At 39.8% G+C, this 20,153-nt stretch overlaps 1 protein-coding gene across 2 annotated transcripts in view; it reads left to right on the top strand.

Annotated features, from left to right (window-relative positions):
* The window catches only part of METTL9 (methyltransferase like 9), a 49,157-nt gene extending 29,765 nt beyond the window's left edge, over positions 1–19,392 (top strand). The window contains exon 5 of one of the 2 annotated variants that reach the window (XM_052660734.1): positions 17,141–19,392. In XM_052660734.1, the coding sequence (XP_052516694.1) occupies positions 17,141–17,343 (203 nt within the window). In that variant the 3' untranslated portion in view covers positions 17,344–19,392. Of the gene's footprint in view, positions 1–17,137 lie in introns of both variants that reach the window. The other variant, XM_052660725.1, reaches the window with a different exon arrangement.
* Positions 19,393–20,153: the final 761 nt, after the last annotated feature.

Below are 20,153 nucleotides of genomic sequence, written 5' to 3'. Positions count from 1 at the left end.
TAGATCTTCTAATACATATCCACTCATACATCTCTGCGCTTATGTAGGATAGTCTTCTTTGTATCACTAGATTGTATTTGTAAAAACTCTAAATAAAGCTATTAACATTAATATTATTGATAAATGATGGTCTGATCTAATCTTTTATTTGGAAGATGTTATCTTTCTCATGTTCTGCTGATTTTGTAAAAAATAATTTCTGAATTCCTTCTAATGCTCTGGAACAGTTTAAATAGCATTGTGATTATTGTTTTTGAAGATTTGTTAGAATTCTCTGAAACCACCTAAATAAACCTGTACATATTGAGGGGTAGCCCTTGGCAACTTTCTCACTTTCTTCCAGGGTGATTGTTTGGGTTAAACTAGACATGTTCAGTCTTAAAGCTCCCATCAGTCTTAATAGAAATAAGCAAGACTCTGTCAGGACTGCTTTGTGGAAAGGGTATGGGCTTTTGAGGGCTAACCTGTTTTGAAATATGGGTCAGCCCTTATTGCCTGAGCCTCTCCTGAAGCTTAGTGGTTTCATCTATAAAAATGGGGCTGATATTTACCTTGAGGGTTGTTGTGAAGATGGAATAATATAGTGTATAGGATAGTGCCCAACCATGTCTGTCTCAGTATTGGTGTTTGATACATGTTAGATTTGTTTCATTCCGTCCTGTTCTGTTCCTTTATTTTTATTTGTGGCTTCTTAGATCAGATTTGTTGACAGTCCTTCACTTTGAAGTATTTATCGATATTTTTGCATTTTAGCTTGGTCTCAAATTCTGTGCCTTAAGCATCAGTTTATGTGACTCGAGGGGAGGCCTTACAAATAGCTGTGAAAAGAAGAGAGGCAAAAAGCAAAGGAGAAAAGGAAAGATATAAGCATCTGAATGCAGAGTTCCAAAGAATAGCAAGAAGAGATAAGAAAGCCTTCTTCAGTGATCAATGCAAAGAAATAGAGGAAAACAACAGAATGGGAAAGACTAGAGATCTCTTCAAGAAAATTAGAGATACCAAGGGAACATTTCATGCAAAGATAGGCTCGATAAAGGGCAGAAATGGTCTGGACCTAACAGAAGCAGAAAATATTAAGAAGAGGTGGCAAGAATACACGGAAGAACTGTACAAAAAAGATCTTCACAACCCGGATAATCACAATGGTGTGATCACTCATCTAGAGCCAGACATCCTGGAATATGAAGTCAAGTGGGCCTTAGAAAGCATCACTACGAACAAAGCTAGTGGAGGTGATGGAATTCCAGTGGAGCTATTTCAAATCCTGAAAGATGATGCTGTGAAAGTGCTGCACTCAATATGCCAGCACATTTGGAAAACTCAGCAGTGGCCACAAGACTGGAAAAGATCAGTTTTCATTCCAATCCCAAAGAAAGGCAATGCCAAAGAATGTTCAAACTACCACACAATTGCACTCATCTCACATGCTAGTAAAGTAATGCTCAAAATTCTCCAAGCCAGGCTTCAACAATATGTGAACTGTGAACTTCCTGATGTTCAACCTGGTTTTAGAAAAGGCAGAGGAACCAGAGATCAAATTACCAACATCTGCTGGATCATGGAAAAAGCAAGAGAGTTCCAGAAAAACATCTATTTCTGCTTCATTGACTATGCCAAAGCCTTTGACTGTGTGTATCACAATAAACTGTGGAAAATTCTGAAAGAGATGGGAATACCAGACCGCCTGACCTGCCTCTTGAGAAATCTGTATGCAGGTCAGGAAGCAACAGTTAGAACTGGACATGGAACAACAGACTGGTTCCAAATCGGGAAAGGAGTATGCCAAGGCTGTATATTGTCACCCTGCTTATTTAACTTATATGCAGAGTACATCATGAGAAACACTGGGCTGGAAGAAACACAAGCTGGAATCAAGATTGCTGGGAGAAATATCAATAACCTCAGATATGCAGATGACACCACCCTTATGGCAGAAAGTGAAGAGGAACTCAGAAGCCTCTTGATGAAAGTGAAAGAGGAGAGTGAAAAAGTTGGCCTCAAGCTCAACATTCAGAAAACGAAGATCGTGGCATCCGGTCCCATCACTTCATGGGAAATAGATGGGGAAACAGTGGAAACAGTGTCAGACTTTGTTTTTTGGGGCTCCAAAATCACTGCAGATGGTGACTGCAGCCATGAAATTAAAAGACGCTTACTGCTTGGAAGAAAAGTTATGACCAACCTAGATAGTATATTCAAAAGCAGAGACGTTACTTTGCCGACTAAGGTCCGTCTGGTCAAGGCTATGGTTTTTCCAGTGGTCATGTATGGAGGTGAGAGTTGGACTGTGAAGAAAGCTGAGTGGTGAAGAATTGATGCTTTTGAACTGTGGTGTTGGAGAAGCCTCTTGAGAGTCCCTTGGACTGCAAGGAGATCCAACCAGTCCATTCTGAAGGAGATCAGCCCTGGGATTTCTTTGGAAGGAATGATGCTAAAGCTGAAACTCCAGTACTTTGGCCACCTCATGCAAAGAGTTGACTCATTGGAAAAGACTCTGATGCTGGGAGGGATTGGGGGCGGGAGGAGAAGGGGACGACAGAGGATTAGATGGCTGGATGGCATCACTGACTCGATGGATGTGAGTCTGAGTGAACGCCGGGAGTTGGTGATGGACAGGGAGGCCTGGCGTGCTGCAATTCATGGGGTCGCAGAGTCGGACAAGACTGAGCAACTGAACTGAACTGAACTGATGTGACTCGACTCCACAGACACTGAACTGTATGCCTGTTAGCCCAGGGTTTCAAACTCTCTTAGCACTAATATAATAGAGAACGATATGACTTACTCTGAAAATTTCATTAACACCTGTTGGTATGTGGTGTCACTGCTCTAGACTAGAGGGGAGAGTGTGCAGACACTAGAACCATATCTGTTCTTTTTCATGTCCAAGTTTTCAGTTTATTCTCTTCTGATTATCTTGGGAAGTGTAAATTTAAACAGAAAGCTATAGCTTGCTTAGTCCTTTCCAGTGGCAATTCTGGATGCTCAGATAGCAGGAAAATTAATGTTAGGGATTCAGTGAATGGTCCTTATGACAAGGCATGAGGGTCAATGGCTAAGGAGTGAAGTGTGCTTCATAACTCCGTTGAAGGGCCGAAAAAATATTTTTCTGTAGAAATATTGTTCAGTTGCATTCATGTAAGGGTATTTAAAAGACTTCTATGTACCAGGCAGTGCTAAGCAGTAGAAGTAAAAAGAAATGAGGTGTGTGCTTCTAGTTTTAAGATACTTAGAGAATAGTTCAGAAGATGTAAACAGACAGTGGCAGGATAGTCTGAAAAGAAACATGAAGTTCCATGAGTTTAGAGAAGGAAAGTTCCATTAACTGCTGGAGGAGTTAGGGAAGTTTTCATGTGGGCAACATTTGGCGTGTGTTTGCATCTGTGGAGTGTTTTACCATATGCACATGCAACAGCAATAAGATGGGAACAAGGTGGGGTTCCCAGTTCAGTGAAACCCAAGGATAGCATGCAAAAGAAGCCCTTGGTTGTATAACAGTATAGCGGTCAATCAGTATTGTTGGCTAGTTGGATGAATGAAAGAATGAATAATATATATATATCAGGCACTCATATATGACCTCAAGGAAAATAACTACTTGGGAAAATATGTTCCAAAATTTAGCTTAAAAATTAGTCTCTTAAACACAGTCCTTGCTTGTATTGGGAAAAGTTTATTCTGAATCAAATACAGGTTTGTCTTAGGGATTTTGTTTCCTCATTAGTTACATGAAGAATGGTATGTTTTCATCCCTCAAAGGACCAAAAGGTAATGACTTTCAGAAATCAAAAGGAAATGATCAGATCCCTTCTATTCACCTAGATGGTGGTAGTACTTAACCTTTTCTGCCATCTGGTTTAGAAGTTCATTTATTTCAGTCAGGCCAGTGGTCTCAAAGTTGGGGGAGTATGCAAGACTTTTTATGTTGGGGTACAGGAGGGAAATGTTAACATTTTTGTTTATATTGCTTTTAATGCCCATTGTTTAATTTCTATTTTTGTGTATACACATATACACACATACATGTATATGCATAAACTACACAAAGCACATGTGCACCCACATGTGTTTTCACATATATTTACACACAAAATGAGGTTATGTGCCCCCCCAACCCAGATGGAGAGGTTAGAGGTCCCTGATTTGAGCCATCAGTACAAAATGCTTTTAAAGGGATCTTAAAATATTTGAAAATTTAATCTGGGGTTTAAAAATAAGAATCCATCTCATTTTATACCAGTTTAAGAGAAACACTTTAAATACACATAATAGGTTGTAATTCAGGTTTAATAGCAGATATATACTTGCAGGTACTTTAAATAGATTTTTTGTTACACAGAAGTAACTTTCAGAGAGCAGTTCTGTAACATGTTTTCTTAGTGAGATGGTAGTAAGTGCCATAAGCCTCCTTGCTATACACTGCCCCTTGTCTAACATTTCCCTCCTTAGTTGGTTAAAAATCACACTGCAGTGCATGATACAAAACTGTATACTCGGTATGACCCCAACTATGTATAAAGTGTAGGTTTGTATAAATGTGTGTGTGTGTGCATAGCTATATTTTTTTGTGTCTGTGTGTGTGTAATACAGTGACTTACTAAAAGAAAAAAAAATATTGCCAAGGCTCAATCAGTTCCAGTGCTTTGCCAAAAGCCTTCCCTGGTGCTGTTATTTGGCACAAGACTGACACCTAGAGTCCATCGTAGCTTATTTATTCTGAGGTTTTCTCTGGCTGAACCTTCTGCTTTGGATTTTTTTGTTAAAATAACTAAAATGTTACTGTATTCTATTGCGCTCTCACTTTTTGTTGGTAGCATGATGTAAGTTATTTTGCATACCCTGGCAGGAAAATGTGTACTATACCACTGGCCCATTGCAACACTAGAGAGAATGATATTTGCAAAATGCTGTTCAAAATGATTTTTCTCTAATTCAGATTTTGACATATTCCTTCCTCTCTCCGTTCCTCTTTCCCTGCCAACTTGTCTAGTTGGCCCACCACGTCTAGAAACCGTAAAGACAGTTCTTCTAGGCAAGACTGAGGCACTTGGTGATCATCTTTAGGGTATCAGTCATCGTGTGGTTATGTTGAATGGAGCAAGTACAGGAGGACATATGCTTTAATTGGAAGTTTTTGAAGATGCTTGACTGCTTAGAATTCTCCTACCTAGCAAATTAGGAAAGTATTTTTCAGTTGCATTTTGTTAGGTTTTAGTATTTTGGTAATTTCCATTAGTAATAGTTTCCTTATATTCTCTGGCATCCTTCTTGTAGCTAATTGAGTTTTTCATTTACCTTAAATTGTTTTCTAAAAAAAACCTGATGGGTGTATATCCACTAATGCTTTCATAGCATCTGGAGTTGAATTTTCAGTGACTTCATTGAAAGTCAGAAGACTTCTGTGGTCTTTCATAGTTAGAAAGCGCTGCTCTATTTTCATAAGTGTTGTCTTTTTCCTGCAATAGTAAAGAATAAGCCACATTTTGAGTTTTGTAACCAATAACACCACACTAAGAGCGACATATTAATTACAGTGCTGTCTTGCATTCTCCAGTAACCATAAAGGTCCAGTTTCCACTTTCCCTTTGTTTGGAGTAAGATATGGGAACTGAAGAATAACTTTATTGTTTACATGCCATTGTCAAAGCCCTGACTGAGGGCTTTAAAATTTCTACTTCCAGGCTTGTCTGCTAGTCATTTAATTTGGCCTCTTTGCTGAAAAGGTGCCTGTGTCAATAAAAGAAGAGTGTGGACACACATTTGTAATTAATTAGAGTGGCATCTTAGGTATTTATAATTAAACCACTTCTTTATGTACTTCTATATACATTGAAGGATGAAGTGACTACTTAGATGATACTATTTCCTGGATGAAAATCCTTTTTAGAAATTAGATTTAGAAAAACCACATCTCATATCAGAATTCTGTTTCATTTGCCCTCATGGCTGCTGTTTAAGAGGAAAATATCTCTGTTAGTGTATAAGTTCTTTACTTTGTATACATTTTAATTTAAATCTGGGCAGTTTGATCAGGTATCGTGGAAACTGTCTGCTCTGTTATCTCTAAAACAATGTCTTGTTTGAAAAAACCTGTTTTTATAGGACTTTAAGACTGTAGAAGGACTATCAGAATGTATTGTAGTCAACATACATTCTTCCTATCACTAAACATCAAAGGCTGAAGAAATACTCATTTTTTATTCTTATTATCTGTCTTTTCTAATGTGAACAAGTAAGTTTTCTGTATATTTGATCCACAGATGTTTGCAACATTTGCTTAATGGTTACTACTGATGCAAGATACAGTCTAAAGAAGCTTTCAACCCACAAAAGCATCCTTGTCTGTATTGAAAACATTACCTGTATCCAGTGTGTTTCAGAAAGATTTCATGTCACTAAGATGCCAACCTGGTGTCTATTTGATATTGCATCAGATGTCCTTTGTTATGTATTTATCAAAACAAATGCATTTTATAAAAGTCCTCTTTCAGACTCTTTTTAAAGAAAAACTTGATTATTGATAGCTTGCTGGCAGCTAAGTTTTTTTAGTTAAACATGCTTTTTAACTTTACATCTTTTTGATATTTTACACTTACAGTTTGTTGGTGTGTTTCCGCATGTCTCTTATTATATAGCTCTTGAGCAATTTCCTGAAAAATACGCCGAGCACTCTTTTTCTATAAATACAAATAAGAAAAAAAAAGTTGTCTTATGATTAAAAGCAATGATTATTGCACGTTATCTGAGCCTTTTGTTTCTTTATTGGCCACCAGTCTTAGAAACTACCCCACCCAACACATCTGTACCCACAGCTAACTCTTGTATTTTGAGTATATTAAGTAGAATTTATGATTGAGAACTATCAATTTGCCACATATCCTGTCACTTGACTATCATTTTTCTCAACAATAGGAAACAGTATGAAAGTTGTTCTATGGTGATGTTCTGTGTTTCTTAAATTATTTTCATTGTAAAATAGTTAATAACCACAATTCTGAAGATGTTTTACCAGCATTGGTGTGTACCTTTTGTGACTCTTCTGTTTCTTTCTTTCTTCGAGTGTTAGATTTTGACTGTCAGGAAGAAAAGGAAAGTCTTACAAGACATGTTATGTACTCAGAACAATCATGGCAGATATCTCATACCATAATAAAGTTAAACGAGCTTAATATTTAAGTAATATGCAGTAAGAATAATTTTCGTGTCACTTCTGAGGTGTTTTTATTAATAGCTCAAGCTGATACTGATAGTAGGATTTATGGTAATCTTAATATAACGCATACATATCCCCTCTTATAGCATGTGAACAATGAGAAGTATAGTCTTTCTCAAAAACTTTAGGCCTCTTAAAGATATTTTAAGGCAGTGTCTAATCTCTCTCTCTCTCTCTCTCTCTTTTTTAAATATTTATTTAGCTGTTCCGGGTCTTAATTGCATCATGCAGGACTTTTAGAAGTATTGTGTGGGATCTAGTTCCCTGATCAGAGATTGAATCCGGGCACCCTGCATTGGGAACATGGAGTCCTAGCCACTGTACCACCGGGGAAGTCCCTTCAGTCTCTTTTGTTAACCTTTTTCACTCTTAAAGATCGTTCTTAGGCCTTTCATACCTCCCCCACCAGTGGAAAAGTAGCGTGTGTCTGATGGTTATAAAGAAGAATCTCTTATTCCCATTTATGGAAAGAAAACCATATAAATTGTGTACTCTGGTTAGTGATTTTCAGTGATGAAAATTTTTGCTTTTTTCTGCAGACTTCTTCTGCAGTAGGTATTTCCTGCAGATGCGAAGGGAGATGTTAATTAGGTGAGCTATTTCTGAGGCTCCCAACATGTGGAGAGATGAAGTTATTTCCTTAAGATAATTTTCAAGTCCATAGGGACATCTAATGTAAGACGTTTGACTTACTTTGATGAGGATGATGAAGATCACGAGCACACTGGTGATGTAGACAGAGAACAGGACTAAGAGGGCTATCAGGGCGGACTGCAGTTCCTTGCTGAGAACCTTCATCTCTTTGTTAATTACAGACAGAGAAAGAGCAACAGTCACTATTGAAACATTATTGCAAATATATGTATAAAGTGTAATTGAAACTAAATGTTAAGGGGAACACATGAGCTTATGCTATTTGGCTATTCATATAAAAATTTATTCAGGGGCTCTTAATTTAGAAGGCACTCAAGTATATAATATAGTTAAAGCCAGTTCATTAGTTCTTTAAGTGTATTATGCCCAAAATGTTACTCATTTTTAAAACTTAAAATTTTAATAAATTCAATTAATTATTTGTCATGATGCTAAGAATCACTTTTTATGTAAATTGTTGCCTAAAGTGAGATAAACATTTCAAGACAGGTTGTTCAAGGGTGTTTTAAGTTTCTTTTAGTACCAAGAGTCTGTGGAGTTAAAATTCTTTCCCACGTATGTTTATGACCTTGAACTGAACACATAGGTAAACAGTGCAGTCTTTGAAGACCCTGAGAAGGCCATGCATTGAGATGATGGTGCTCACTGCACGCCTGTATGTGCAGTGTTGTTGTGTGTCCCTTCTTTCTAATAAAGCTGGAAGTAGAATTATTGAAGCCATTTGTACATTCTGAATTTCTCCCTCCCTGCAGGAAGTGTCCTGTTCTCTAGGTAGTGATGAAATAACACGCCACAATTATTTGAAGTATGCAATTATTTGAAGTACAGAATCCAGTCAAATTTGTAATTGTTATCTGAATAACTTGTACTTTTCAACTAAATAAGCCCGTAGATGCTTATCCTGTGAACTCAGTTTATACAACATACATTTTTCTTGTGAAACTTAATAAATCAACCATATTTGTAAAACTTAAAAGTTTCAAGTGTGAAATTAGCGGCTGTGTTAAAAGGTAGGAAATTGCTGTTTCTGTCTTAATGGTATTTTCATTCCTACTCCTACAGAAGGGTGTTTCATCACATAAACTTGAAGGTTTGAGACCTCCTTCTCTTTACAAACCATTTTTCTTCTGGCTGTTATTTTTTATAGAAGACAAATGCATGGAGTGAGAGATACAAATTTCCACAGCTGTTGTGTGTTTAATATCTGTTGTTGAGTCATGTCTGACCCTTTCAGATCCCATAGACTGCAGTGCGCCTGGCTTCCCTGTCCTTCACTATCTTCCGGAGTTTGCCCAAACTCAAGTCCATTGAGTCCCGGATGCCATCCAACCATCTCATTCTCTTTCGCCCCCTTCTCCTCCTGTCTTCAGTCTTTCCCCGCATCAGGGTCATTTCCAGTGAGTCGGCTCTTCACTTCAGGTGGCCAAAGTATTGGAGCTTCTGCATCAGTCCTTCCAATGAATATTCAGAGTTGATTTTCTTAGCTGACATTAATTATTTGATATAAACCAGGCACCATTAAGGGCTTTCCTGATGGCTCAGAGGGTAAAGCATCTGTGTGCAATGCAAGAGACCTGGGTTCATTCCCTGAGTCAGGAAGATCCCCTGGAGAAGGGAATGGCAACCCACTCCAGTGCTCTTGCTTGGAAAATCCCATGGACTGGGAAGCCTGGTAGGCTATAGTCCACGGGGTCACAAAGAGTCGGACATGACTGAGCAACTTCACTTCACTTCACAGGCACCATTAAAAGTGCTTTATGTGCATTAACTCATTTATAATTTACCCCTACAGGTGAGCATACACTAACATTAAATAATAGTGAAATAGCAAAAATTCATTAGAACACCAAAGTAAGGATTGTAATATAGGACAATCTGGGCTCCTCGAAGTCTGTTTTAAAACCAAAAGCCTGATCAATTTGAGTTTATGTTTTAATGATCTCAGAGCTCATCATACTAGAGTTTCTTTAAAGGGGAGAGGTCTGAGAAAAGCATGGAGTTACTGTTAATCTCTTCCTTTCCCCAGAATCATGTGAAGCTTTTCGTCACAATTTCATAATTTTAGGTCTTAGCTAGGCTCAGTGTCCTCACTTGCATGAGGAAATTGTCACGGATTTTAGTAAATCTAAGGAAACCACACTGACCCTTTTTCTTTCTGTTCATTATCTATGCACAAGGGGGTAAGGTCAGGGGTCCCCCAGTGGCTTTACCTAAATTGTGTGTTTATTCTCCATAATGCATATGTTTTTATGGGTTCAATTTATTGATTGCTTATGCTTCTCCAGTGTTTTGTTCTAGATGGTGCAGTACCAGACCAGATCCTAACAAGGCTGTCAGTTAAACATCATATTTCAATCCGTGTAACATGGAGAAAGAAGGGCATAGTTGGTCAGCCTTTGCCAGTAAAGTCTGGACATAGAGAATATACCACCCGACATAGCCCTGACTGGGTGTGCAGAGGCTGAGAGATGGAATTGGAGTAGTTCTTCAGTCCAAACTGCATGTTGGCTAGTGTGAATGTCATACTTTTCACTGGCTCAGCTATTAAGTTATCAGATGTATCTCCTAATCTCTGCATAAAGTAAGTGATGCATTTAAGGGGCCAAGCAGAACCCAGTGTATGGGAATAAAGCTTTGACTGACCTCTCACCACAAGCACAGTCCCTCTTCCCGTTTGCTTAGCTCTTGGTTGCTTTGAGTTGGGAAAGGCTATTCCACAGACATAGATTGCACTGTCATTGAAAGTCAGCCTGTTCACAGTGAGGGAAACCCGGTTTTGTGCCAGATTCTTAAGTGTGTATTTGTCTGTCTCACTTCTGCATCCATTAGAGCACAGGTTCTCAGGCTCGTGAGTCCCATAGCGAAACCACAGGCTTGTGGGTTGCTCTGCAGGGCACCCCACTGTGGAAAAGGAGCAGGACAAGGTTACGACCTTTTGCGTGTAGTCCACTTCAAGTTCAGGTAGTTGAGACACTGAGACGGTGCAGTTGTCTGCAACCCCTGTAGGAGGAAGCAGATGAGCTTGTTCAGTGGGCTTCTCACCTCCCTTTGTCCTGTGCTCCTGTTTTATTGACATTTTGGGGGGAAGAATCCACTGAAAACCATGGCTTTCTTGTTTTTACCTCACTCTCAGCACGGTCAAGACTATAAAAGTAGACACTGGTGCCAATATTTTATGATAATTATAAATGGAGTATAACCTTTAAAATTGTGAATCACTATTCTAAAGTTACAACACACCCATAACTTTTTTTTAAACTTGTACATTAACTTTACTATCAGTCTAAAAAATTGAAACTTAAAGGCAGACACTGGTGTTCCTCACTTTTCTTGACCCTCTGAGTTTCCTGACCTCAGGCTTGCTGGAGCACAGTGATGTCTGGTACTTAAGGGGCAGCCCTGGGGGTGGGGTGGGGATCTCCTTTGCTGGAGGTGACAGCAGATCCGGAGTCAGAAGTTGGGGGTCCACGTGTACACCTGTGGTGTGCTTACGAGCTGTCCGTTTATCTCCCTGTGCAAATTAGTTGCTCTCTAGGAGCCTGTTTCCTTATCTGCACTGCTGGCCTCACAGGAATATTGCATTCAGTGTAGCAATAGGTATCAAAGCCCCTTATGCAAATGAGCACATGAGCAGCAGGGATTTTTTTTTTCTGCCATTTAAGGTTGTGATTGCTAGAAATTCATGACAGTTTACAGTTGTTCTCCAGGGAGTCTAGTTGTCCCAAAGGGAAACATTATAAAAGGCAAGATGTACATCTGGGAAATTGTAGCCCTGGCTTAGTCAGCCTTTCATTGATGAGCAGAGGCCTGATGAGCTGGCCATGCCACTGCCCAGCAGGTTAGTTTCTTCCCTGGCTCTTGTGCATTGCTTTATAGCCTCTTGTAGCTTTAATTTACTTGAGCGGTATTGTGATTAGGAGCAGAGATTTGAATTCAGATCCTAGCTCTTGCTAGTTCCTAGCTCTCTGGTCTGTTTCCTCATTAGCAAAAGGGAGATAGTGTTGTGAGTATTGTGAGGTTAGCAGGACGTTTCCTTGAGGCCATCAGTGCACAAGGAGTATTTACTTACCTGGGTCTAAGTATTTAATGAAAGGAGCTATTTCTGCTGCGATGGCCACTCCTGTCCCCACAGTATCATATGCCCATTTTAGAGATAGCTCTAAATAGAGCTCTAAAGAGAGATAGCTAGCTGGTAAAGAATCCGCCTGCAATGCAAGAGACCCTGGTTCAATTCCTGGGTCGGGAAAATCTGCTGAAGAAGGGATAGGCTACCCACTCCAGAATTCTTGAGCTTCCCTTGTGGCTTAGCTGGTAAAGAATCCACCCGCCATGCGGGAGACCTGGGTTTCATCTCTGGGTTGGGAAGACCCCCTGGAGAAGGGAAAGACTACCCACTCCAGTATTCTGGCCTGGAGAATTCCATGGACTATACAGTCCATGGGGTCGCAAAAAGTCGGACACAACTGAGCGACTTTCACTTCACTTCACAGCATCATGTCAGCAGGGCCGAGACTAGACACCCCATCTAGTGCTCTCACCGCCGCCACACCATGCTGCTTCCGTGTCATGGGGGTGGGTCCCTATGTGGCTGCCTATCTAATCCCAGGTTCGTGAAACTGGAAAGCTGCTCAGTTATTTACCACTGGGAAGACCTGCCCTCAGCCATTTTGAGGGCAAGGGAGGCTCTATGTGAAATGCTATTGGTTGAGGCAAACTGGAGTTTGTGCATGTTTTCACTCTGACTTTGTATGGTTCTGTGTTTCCACATGGTCTTATTTGTCTGACTTTTCCCTTTGCTACTGTACACAAAATTAAAAAATAATCCAAGATGTCTGATACAAGTTTCATATGGGCTTTTTGTCACTTAACATTTTTCTTATAGGTCCTGATCCAGATCAGAAGAATTAAAACTAGAATCATAGTATTTGTGACCCAAATCTCTTCTCACCATGTTGTAGTTTTTGTTACTTGTACAATTGGAGATGAGCTGGGAGCTTTTTAGCAACCTGGTAAAGGTAAACCAGATGAGTGGGTAAAGTCAAGTCACTGGAGAAGACCAGGCTTCCTGCGTCTTCAGCCGAGGGGTTTAGCCTCACTCCTAAGGCTGGTAACTGCGGCCGCAGGTCTCCTACCCAGACTTACTCACCTTAGAAGTAGAGAAGCGGCCTTATGAGGTATAGTGATCGTTAAAGTGTGGGAACTTGAAGTGGAAATGGGCCTGCCAGAGTCGTGAAGTTGAGCAGCAAGGTCCCAGTGTCAACTCCTCCATGAGGTAGTTTTTAAAAGGGAAGCTATCTTTTAGCATTTTTCCTGGAGAACTAGTGTTCCAGGGTAAAATAAATACTTGCAACTTTGGAGTTTCATATCTCTGCTCATGACCGCCTTGGAAGGGAGAAAACCCGGTGTGGTGGTTTCCTGTGAGAGCCCAGGCTGTGAGGAGACGGCTGCTCCCCACAACCGCCCCCGCCCGCCCCCGCGCGTGAATGAGGCGGCAGCTTAGTGCGGAAGGGAAGTTTGGATAATGTGTCAGCCTGCAGCCCACTCCTGTCAAGAGCTGCGCTTGAAGGACTCTCGCATTCTGTAGGGTTTCTTTTTAAACACAGGACCCTCTGAAAAAGGTTGAAAGTTTATCTTCTTAGTGAAGGGAATGAAAAAAGATTACTGTTTTTGAAGACCAAGCTAGAAAATACATAGAGAAGTAATTTCTGAACTTTCTAAAAAACGCCTTTATGGAAAATTTCGAACATACGCAGAAGTAGTTGACCAGCACAGTAACTTCTCCACCATCACCTGACTTCAGCCCAGTCTTGTTTCAGCTCTTCTCCCTACTTGTGCCTTTACTCTCTCGTTATTTTAGGGCAAATTCCAGATAATTTGTCTGCACATCTTTCAGTATATATCTTTGAAAGATAATTCTTTTAAAAAATAATGCTAATTAGACTGCTCTATAAAAGTGATATATATACTTATTAGGGAATTAATAGACTTATTACTGAAAGTAGAAACAAAAAAGTCACCCATAGTCCTTTCACCACTCTGCCCCTACCAAATCACGGTTAACATTTAAAAATATTTCTTTACAGATGAGAAAAAAATAAGAACTTTTGTTCCCTTTCCTGGCCTATGACCCAAACTTTGTGAGCAAATCTGAGATTATGAGATTTTTTAGAACGATGATGAAATTATTAGAACTGTGATATAGGAAACTCTCTCATAGAGAAAAAACAGGCAAAAGTATCCATATATTTGTGAGATGGTTATTTTTCAAGGAAGGAGCCATAGCAGTTTTTTTAAATGACAGATACTTCAATTTATAGAAATTCAGCTTTTTCTGAAACACTGTTCTTTAAAAAATATTCAATTATTTAGTGCAGAGTCATTTTGCCTGTATGGGAACTGAATTGTTAATGATTAATGTGATTTTATGAATATTTTCAAGCCTTTGTTTGGAGAGGTACTCTTCTCTAAAGCAGCATGATAGCAAAGGAAATTTTCAATGTTAATATTAATTTTTTTTCTCAGCTGTTTTTTTATTACCTATTTCTCTGAGAAAAAAGGAAATTTGTCACCTTAGACAGTTTCCATAATGTTATACATTTAAAAATCTGTAGGGGGTTAAAATATAAATGACTTTTTAGATGAAAAGTAGCAATTGATTTAAATAAAATGGAGGGAAAAAAAAGAACCTTACCGACATAAAACAGAATCAGATTGAGTTCCAGACCGAGAATGATCTTTCCTCTGTTCACAGTCTCCATTTCTGTGTGTATGTGTGAGGTGTGGGAGTGTGTATTTGAGGAGAGTTTTGGCTTTTTTTTTTTTTTTTTTTTCTCTAAGAAAGGAAGAACCAAAGAGAGGAACTCTTATTGAGGAACCATAATTGGGAACTTTTTGAAATTGTGTAAAGATTGTTTGTAATGCAGTTTCACCATTTAAAGTTGAGATTTTAGCTTAGCACACACTTCTAAATGTTCATATGGTCACGTTTTTCTTGGGTTTTACAAAGCCTCAAAGATGTTAGATGTTTTGGGTGAGATTTTGATTTACCTTGGTGCATATTCCTAGAAAGTATTGTTTGACAGATAACTCATACTTAAATTTTCTAGAGCAGTTCAGTCTGTGCTCTTGGGCATCTAATTTGTTCTTGGTGCTGGGCTGAGAACTGCTGGAAATCAAGGAGAAGCAGAAGGAAATACCTTCATGTAGTATGTATGCTAAGTCGCTTCAGTTGTGCCCGACTCTCTGCGACCCTATGCACTGTAGCCCACCAGGGTCCTCTGTCCATGGGATTCTCCAGGCAAGAATACTGGAGTGGGTCGTCATGCCCTCCTCCTCCAGGGGCTCTTCCCAACCCAGGGATCGAACTCACATCTCTTCCATCTTCTGCATTGGCAGATGGGCTCTTTACCACTAGCACCACCTGGAAAGTCCATCTTCATGTAGAGACAAGAGAAACATCAGTGAACAATGAATAAATAAGTTGGGTGCCATTAACTAATTGTATCCCAGTTTTGTTTAGTCACTAAGTCATGTCCAACTCTTTGTGACCCCATGGACTATAACCTGCCAGGCTCCTCTGTCCCTGGAATTTCCCAGGCAAGAATACAGGAGTGGGTTACCATTTCTTTCTCTAGGGGATCTTCACAACCCAGGGTTCGAATCTGCATCTCCTGCGTTGGCAGGAGATTCTTTATCACTAAGTCACCTGGGAAGCCCTTGTGCCCCAGTTTTGTGTGACCACTTTTATTGTGAAATAAATGTGTGGAATCTTTGTCATCCAGAACCCCATCCTAGTCCCTCGGGGGCTTCATCAGTCAGGTTCTTTGTAAACAGCAGAAAGTGACTTGGGCTGACTTAATACGCAAAAGGGAGTTTATTGAAAGGATTTGAGGGTAGCACAGTGAGTCCCTGGGAGGACTGGAGAATCATGTGTTGGGGTCTACATGCAAGACGCATGCCCTGAAATCTGCTATAAAGCTGATGTGAAGAGCACACTGCCCCCGGCAAGCATTGCTGCCTTGGCGTGGGCCACAGCCTGTCAGTAGTACCGCTCCATGCTGCCCGAGCTGCTTGGACTCACACCACTGCTGCGCCTTCCCAGAGAAGGAGCCTCACGTCCCCACCTCTGGGCCACTTGCTCCTCATTCCAGGTCGCGGCGAGTGTTTCTGAGCTTAGGTCATGAGCCAGTGCCTGAGCTGCAAGAAAGAGGAGGGGGAAGCTGCTTCCCCAGGCTTTGCCTTCCACGGGGAAGAGGGGTGCTCACTGCCGGAAAGAATGAAGCCCTCTCCACTGTACTGTTTGTATGCTTGGCACTTGTTGATTATATATTTTGTCATTTACAGAAAGTTATTCTCAATCTGTATTTAGTAATACTTTTAACATTACTGTGTATTTTTTTTTACATCATTGTTGTGTCGGAAAGCACCCCCCAGATTTTATATATACCACTGTGTGTGTGTGTGTGTGTGTGTGTGTGTGTGTGTGTGTGTGTGTGCGCGCGCGTCTGTAGTCAGTGCTTGTTATGTATGTGAACTGAAGACTTTTTCTAGCCCCCTAGTACCTGGGCATCTGACGCTCATGGGTTTGGAAATGACTAACGTAACACAGACTTGAGTCACTGTTCCAAGAAATGCTAGGTTGATTCATCCATTCTAGTGTGTTATATCCTTTCTCTGGTTCTGGAGGTTAACTTGTATGAAATTCTTCTGAAAAGTTAGAGAATGGATTGACCTCTCTTGAAAAGCACACCAAATGGTCTGTTTTTAGAAATTAAAAGTCTCCGTTAACCTATTTTTACTTTCAGCCTGATAAACCTCTCTAGTTAATATGTGGCATAATTTTACTACACTAGTGGCGTTTTCTTACGTTTATCCAAAGCACTCTTTCAAACTTTGTTCTACTCTGCCTCAATGTCCCAGTGTTTAATAAGCAGTTTTCCAAACCTATTAACCATTACACACCAGTCAGTCTAAGGGAGGGTGATATCAAGAAGCTGTCAGAGCAAGTAGTAGTGTGGGCTTTGGGTCTGGTTTAATGAGGGATTACATTTCTGCCCCAGTGTTCATTAACCTTGCAAGCTGGGCCACGTTCTTCAGTCTTCCTAAGTCTCTGCTTCCTCTTTGTCCTACCGCTGGGTCACCCGGGAGATCATTCATCAAAGCACCCAGTGCTTGGCACACACCAAGTCCTTAGCCGATATTGTTCTTCCCCTCTTCCCTCTTTTGAATAATCTGTTTGTTCAAGAATTTAACTTCATGTTTTTGTTTTAGTAGGTGGCAAGTGGGATAAACCATCGGAAATTTTGGAAATCAAGGGACAGAATTGGGAAGAACAAGTGAATAGTCTGCCTGAAGTTTTCAGAAAAGCTGGTTTTGTTATCGAAGCTTTCACCAGACTGCCATACCTGTGTGAAGGTGACATGTATAATGACTACTACGTTCTGGATGATGCTGTCTTTGTTCTCAAACCCGTATAAACACGTGGAGGTTGAGGTCTTCAGAGTCCACCCCAAGAATGTACACTCCAGAAGAGGATCTGCAAGTTGAGTTATGTGAAGGGAGGACCTTTGGGGACTGCCATTCTAAATATCATGTAGGAATTTTAAAAGCCAAATTACTAATTATTGCTTTGTAGTGTGTAAAAGGAATGTTTTTTAAAAAACAAAAAACCAACTCTTTGAGGATTTTTATCAACTCTTTACTCAATAATGCAGGTCACACTCCAATTATGGAAGATATTTTTTATACTTAATTGCAGTAGGAATTCATTCCCAAAGCAATAGTCATGACTTCACAGGGAACCAGTAAATGTGGGTTGTTTGTAATAAAATAAAGACTGGGTAATAAAGCTGTCTTTCCAGTTGCAAATATTGGTTATAAAGTATAGCCACTGATCCTCTTTCATGTTTAGAAATTCTGTCATTATTCCGGAAAATGTTTTTAATCATGCTAATAAACTTTTTTTGGAGGTGACTTTGGCATCCTGTTGGAGTTCCTATAAGGCTTCCCAAGCATCTTTAATTGCTTTACTTCAGGTGTGCCCAAGTAGTAGCATATATGAAAGAAAGATGAAGTAGACTAGAATATATGGTAAAGGAAGGCTTTAGACTTGGGGTGGGGGTGATTATTGCAAATTGTGGTGAACGCAAGCAACCCAGACTAACTCTCAAAAGAACAACCTCATTCAGATGTACTTCAGGGACTACCCTCACTCCCCAGCTCATATATATATATATATATATGTATATGTATACATATATATATATTTTTTGAAACGCAGAGCAGTGGGTTCTGACTTTGTGGTAACTTGTGTCCTACACTCAGAATTTTGCTTTTCTGGACAATCTCAGGTTCTCAGAATTGGAACATTCAGTTTTGTCTACTGAACACAACCTAATATTCTTTTAATTCAGCTTCTTAACTCTGTCCTTGTATACCTCTTTCACAGAACTTGGCTCTTCTCAAAATCCTTAACTGAGTTTATAGTTTGCCAGGAGTATGGTTTGAGAAAACCACGTCAGACTCATGCATTCTAGAATCTGTGAGTGCCTCCAACTGTATATCCAGAAATGTTGCAACGAGGAGCTCATTACCAAGATCGATCGATAACCATTGTGGATGTTCCAAAGAGCAGAGCACTTAACCCAGAATCTAAAATCTCAGTAATCATGGAGATGCCAACTTGAGATCATGCCTATTAACAATATGTTATTCTCACAACTTGATTTTGTCAGCCAGGTGTTTCATTAAATATTCTCATCTATATGCTCATAGAAGTCATCAAATCAGCACATTTACTGCAGCACCTGGGTATAAAGGCGAATTAAAGTCTTGACAAGAATGATTTTATTATTCATTAAGAACAGCATTCCCACGTCCTCACACCAATATCTTCCACCGTTACTGTGTAGTCATAATAAGAGTTGGGTTATGTGATTTATGCAAAAGCATTATTGGTGCTTTCTAATGCTCACCCCCCCCCCCACCACAGGAATTCAAATAAGTGAAGTGCAAATACTTAGCACCTTAGATTGTAAAAATAGAGGAAATGAGTAAATTTAATGTAGTTCTTGTACAGTTGAGTTTTGCTTCTTTATAAGCTGTCGTCATCAGGGGTTGCTGTTTAGACTGCTGAACAAGAGTGCAAGAGTGACGACGAATGCTCAAAGAGGCAGGTTGCTCCAAAGTGATTCATTAACTTTGAAATTGAGAATTAATTTGATAGTCTACTTGGAAAAAAAAAGAAACAAACTTTCTTTTCTCCCCCAAATCAGAGAAAGCACATACATTTATGCATTTTAAAGACAAGTACTTTCTCAAAATCTGAGGTTCTCTGAAAATCAGCTCCTCAAAAGTGCCGTTTTTTGGTGAAAATTTAAACCGACAAATCCGCTCACATTTCATGCCTGGTCTTGAAAGTCTTGGTGGTATATCATCATTCCACTAGATGGCAGTGTTTCTTACTGAGCGTCAATGACTGTTTTATTTCCCCTTAAATGGAATCATGTTTTTTCTCCCCAAAGTATTGATACAATAAACTGCCTTCTTGTCTGCACCATTCCTTGTGTAAGTGTTTCATATCAAGTTAAGGTTGTACTGGAGGAATTAAGACCTCTATTTGCAGTCAAAGCCAGCTAACCAGTTGACCTTAAAGGTCACAGAGAAAGGAAATGCAAGCTGCACCTGTGAGTCAAAGCTCTTTGCACCTGCAGCTGTAAGCCTCTGGAGTGTTTAGATCACTGATGTCAGCGAATGGAAGGGAAGAAGACACAATAGCCTTAGTCATTTCTCCCTTGTGCAGAGCTGTTGAGAGAGCAAATTTTCTACCCTTCTCTTATATCACATCAGTTTTTACATAATTGACCTTTAACAGAAAAGCAGTTGGGCTGGGAAATAAAGTAAAACTTAGCTGTTGCAAGTCATCTTTCTGAGTAAAGCTTTGTTTTCACTTAGTTCTGCTCTAACATGTTTCATTAACTTTGAAATCTCCTCAGAGCAGCATATTCAAGCAGACTCATAATGAAGCAAGATGTTTTTACCAGTTGTTTCCTACAGCTTGCTGCTGCTTAGTTACTGATAAAAGCATTTCATGATCTTTTTTCTCTAAAAGCTACAGTACCGTCCGTCCATATGGGCTTCCAGTGGCTAAAGTGACTTAGCACGTTTATGCAGATACCTAAGTACTCCTCAAATAGGCTTATATCCAATGCACCTGTGTTACAGCTGGAAGCCAGTACACTGAGCCAGGGCTAGTAAAATGGACAGCCAGGGCTGTCCAGGTTGAGTT

The sequence above is a fragment of the Budorcas taxicolor genome, chromosome 2, assembly GCF_023091745.1.
Source record: "Budorcas taxicolor isolate Tak-1 chromosome 2, Takin1.1, whole genome shotgun sequence".
Classification (NCBI taxonomy): Eukaryota; Metazoa; Chordata; class Mammalia; order Artiodactyla; family Bovidae; genus Budorcas; species Budorcas taxicolor.
The sequence above is the reverse complement of the archived record's forward strand: the minus strand, read 5'-3'. Positions and strand labels throughout refer to the sequence as shown.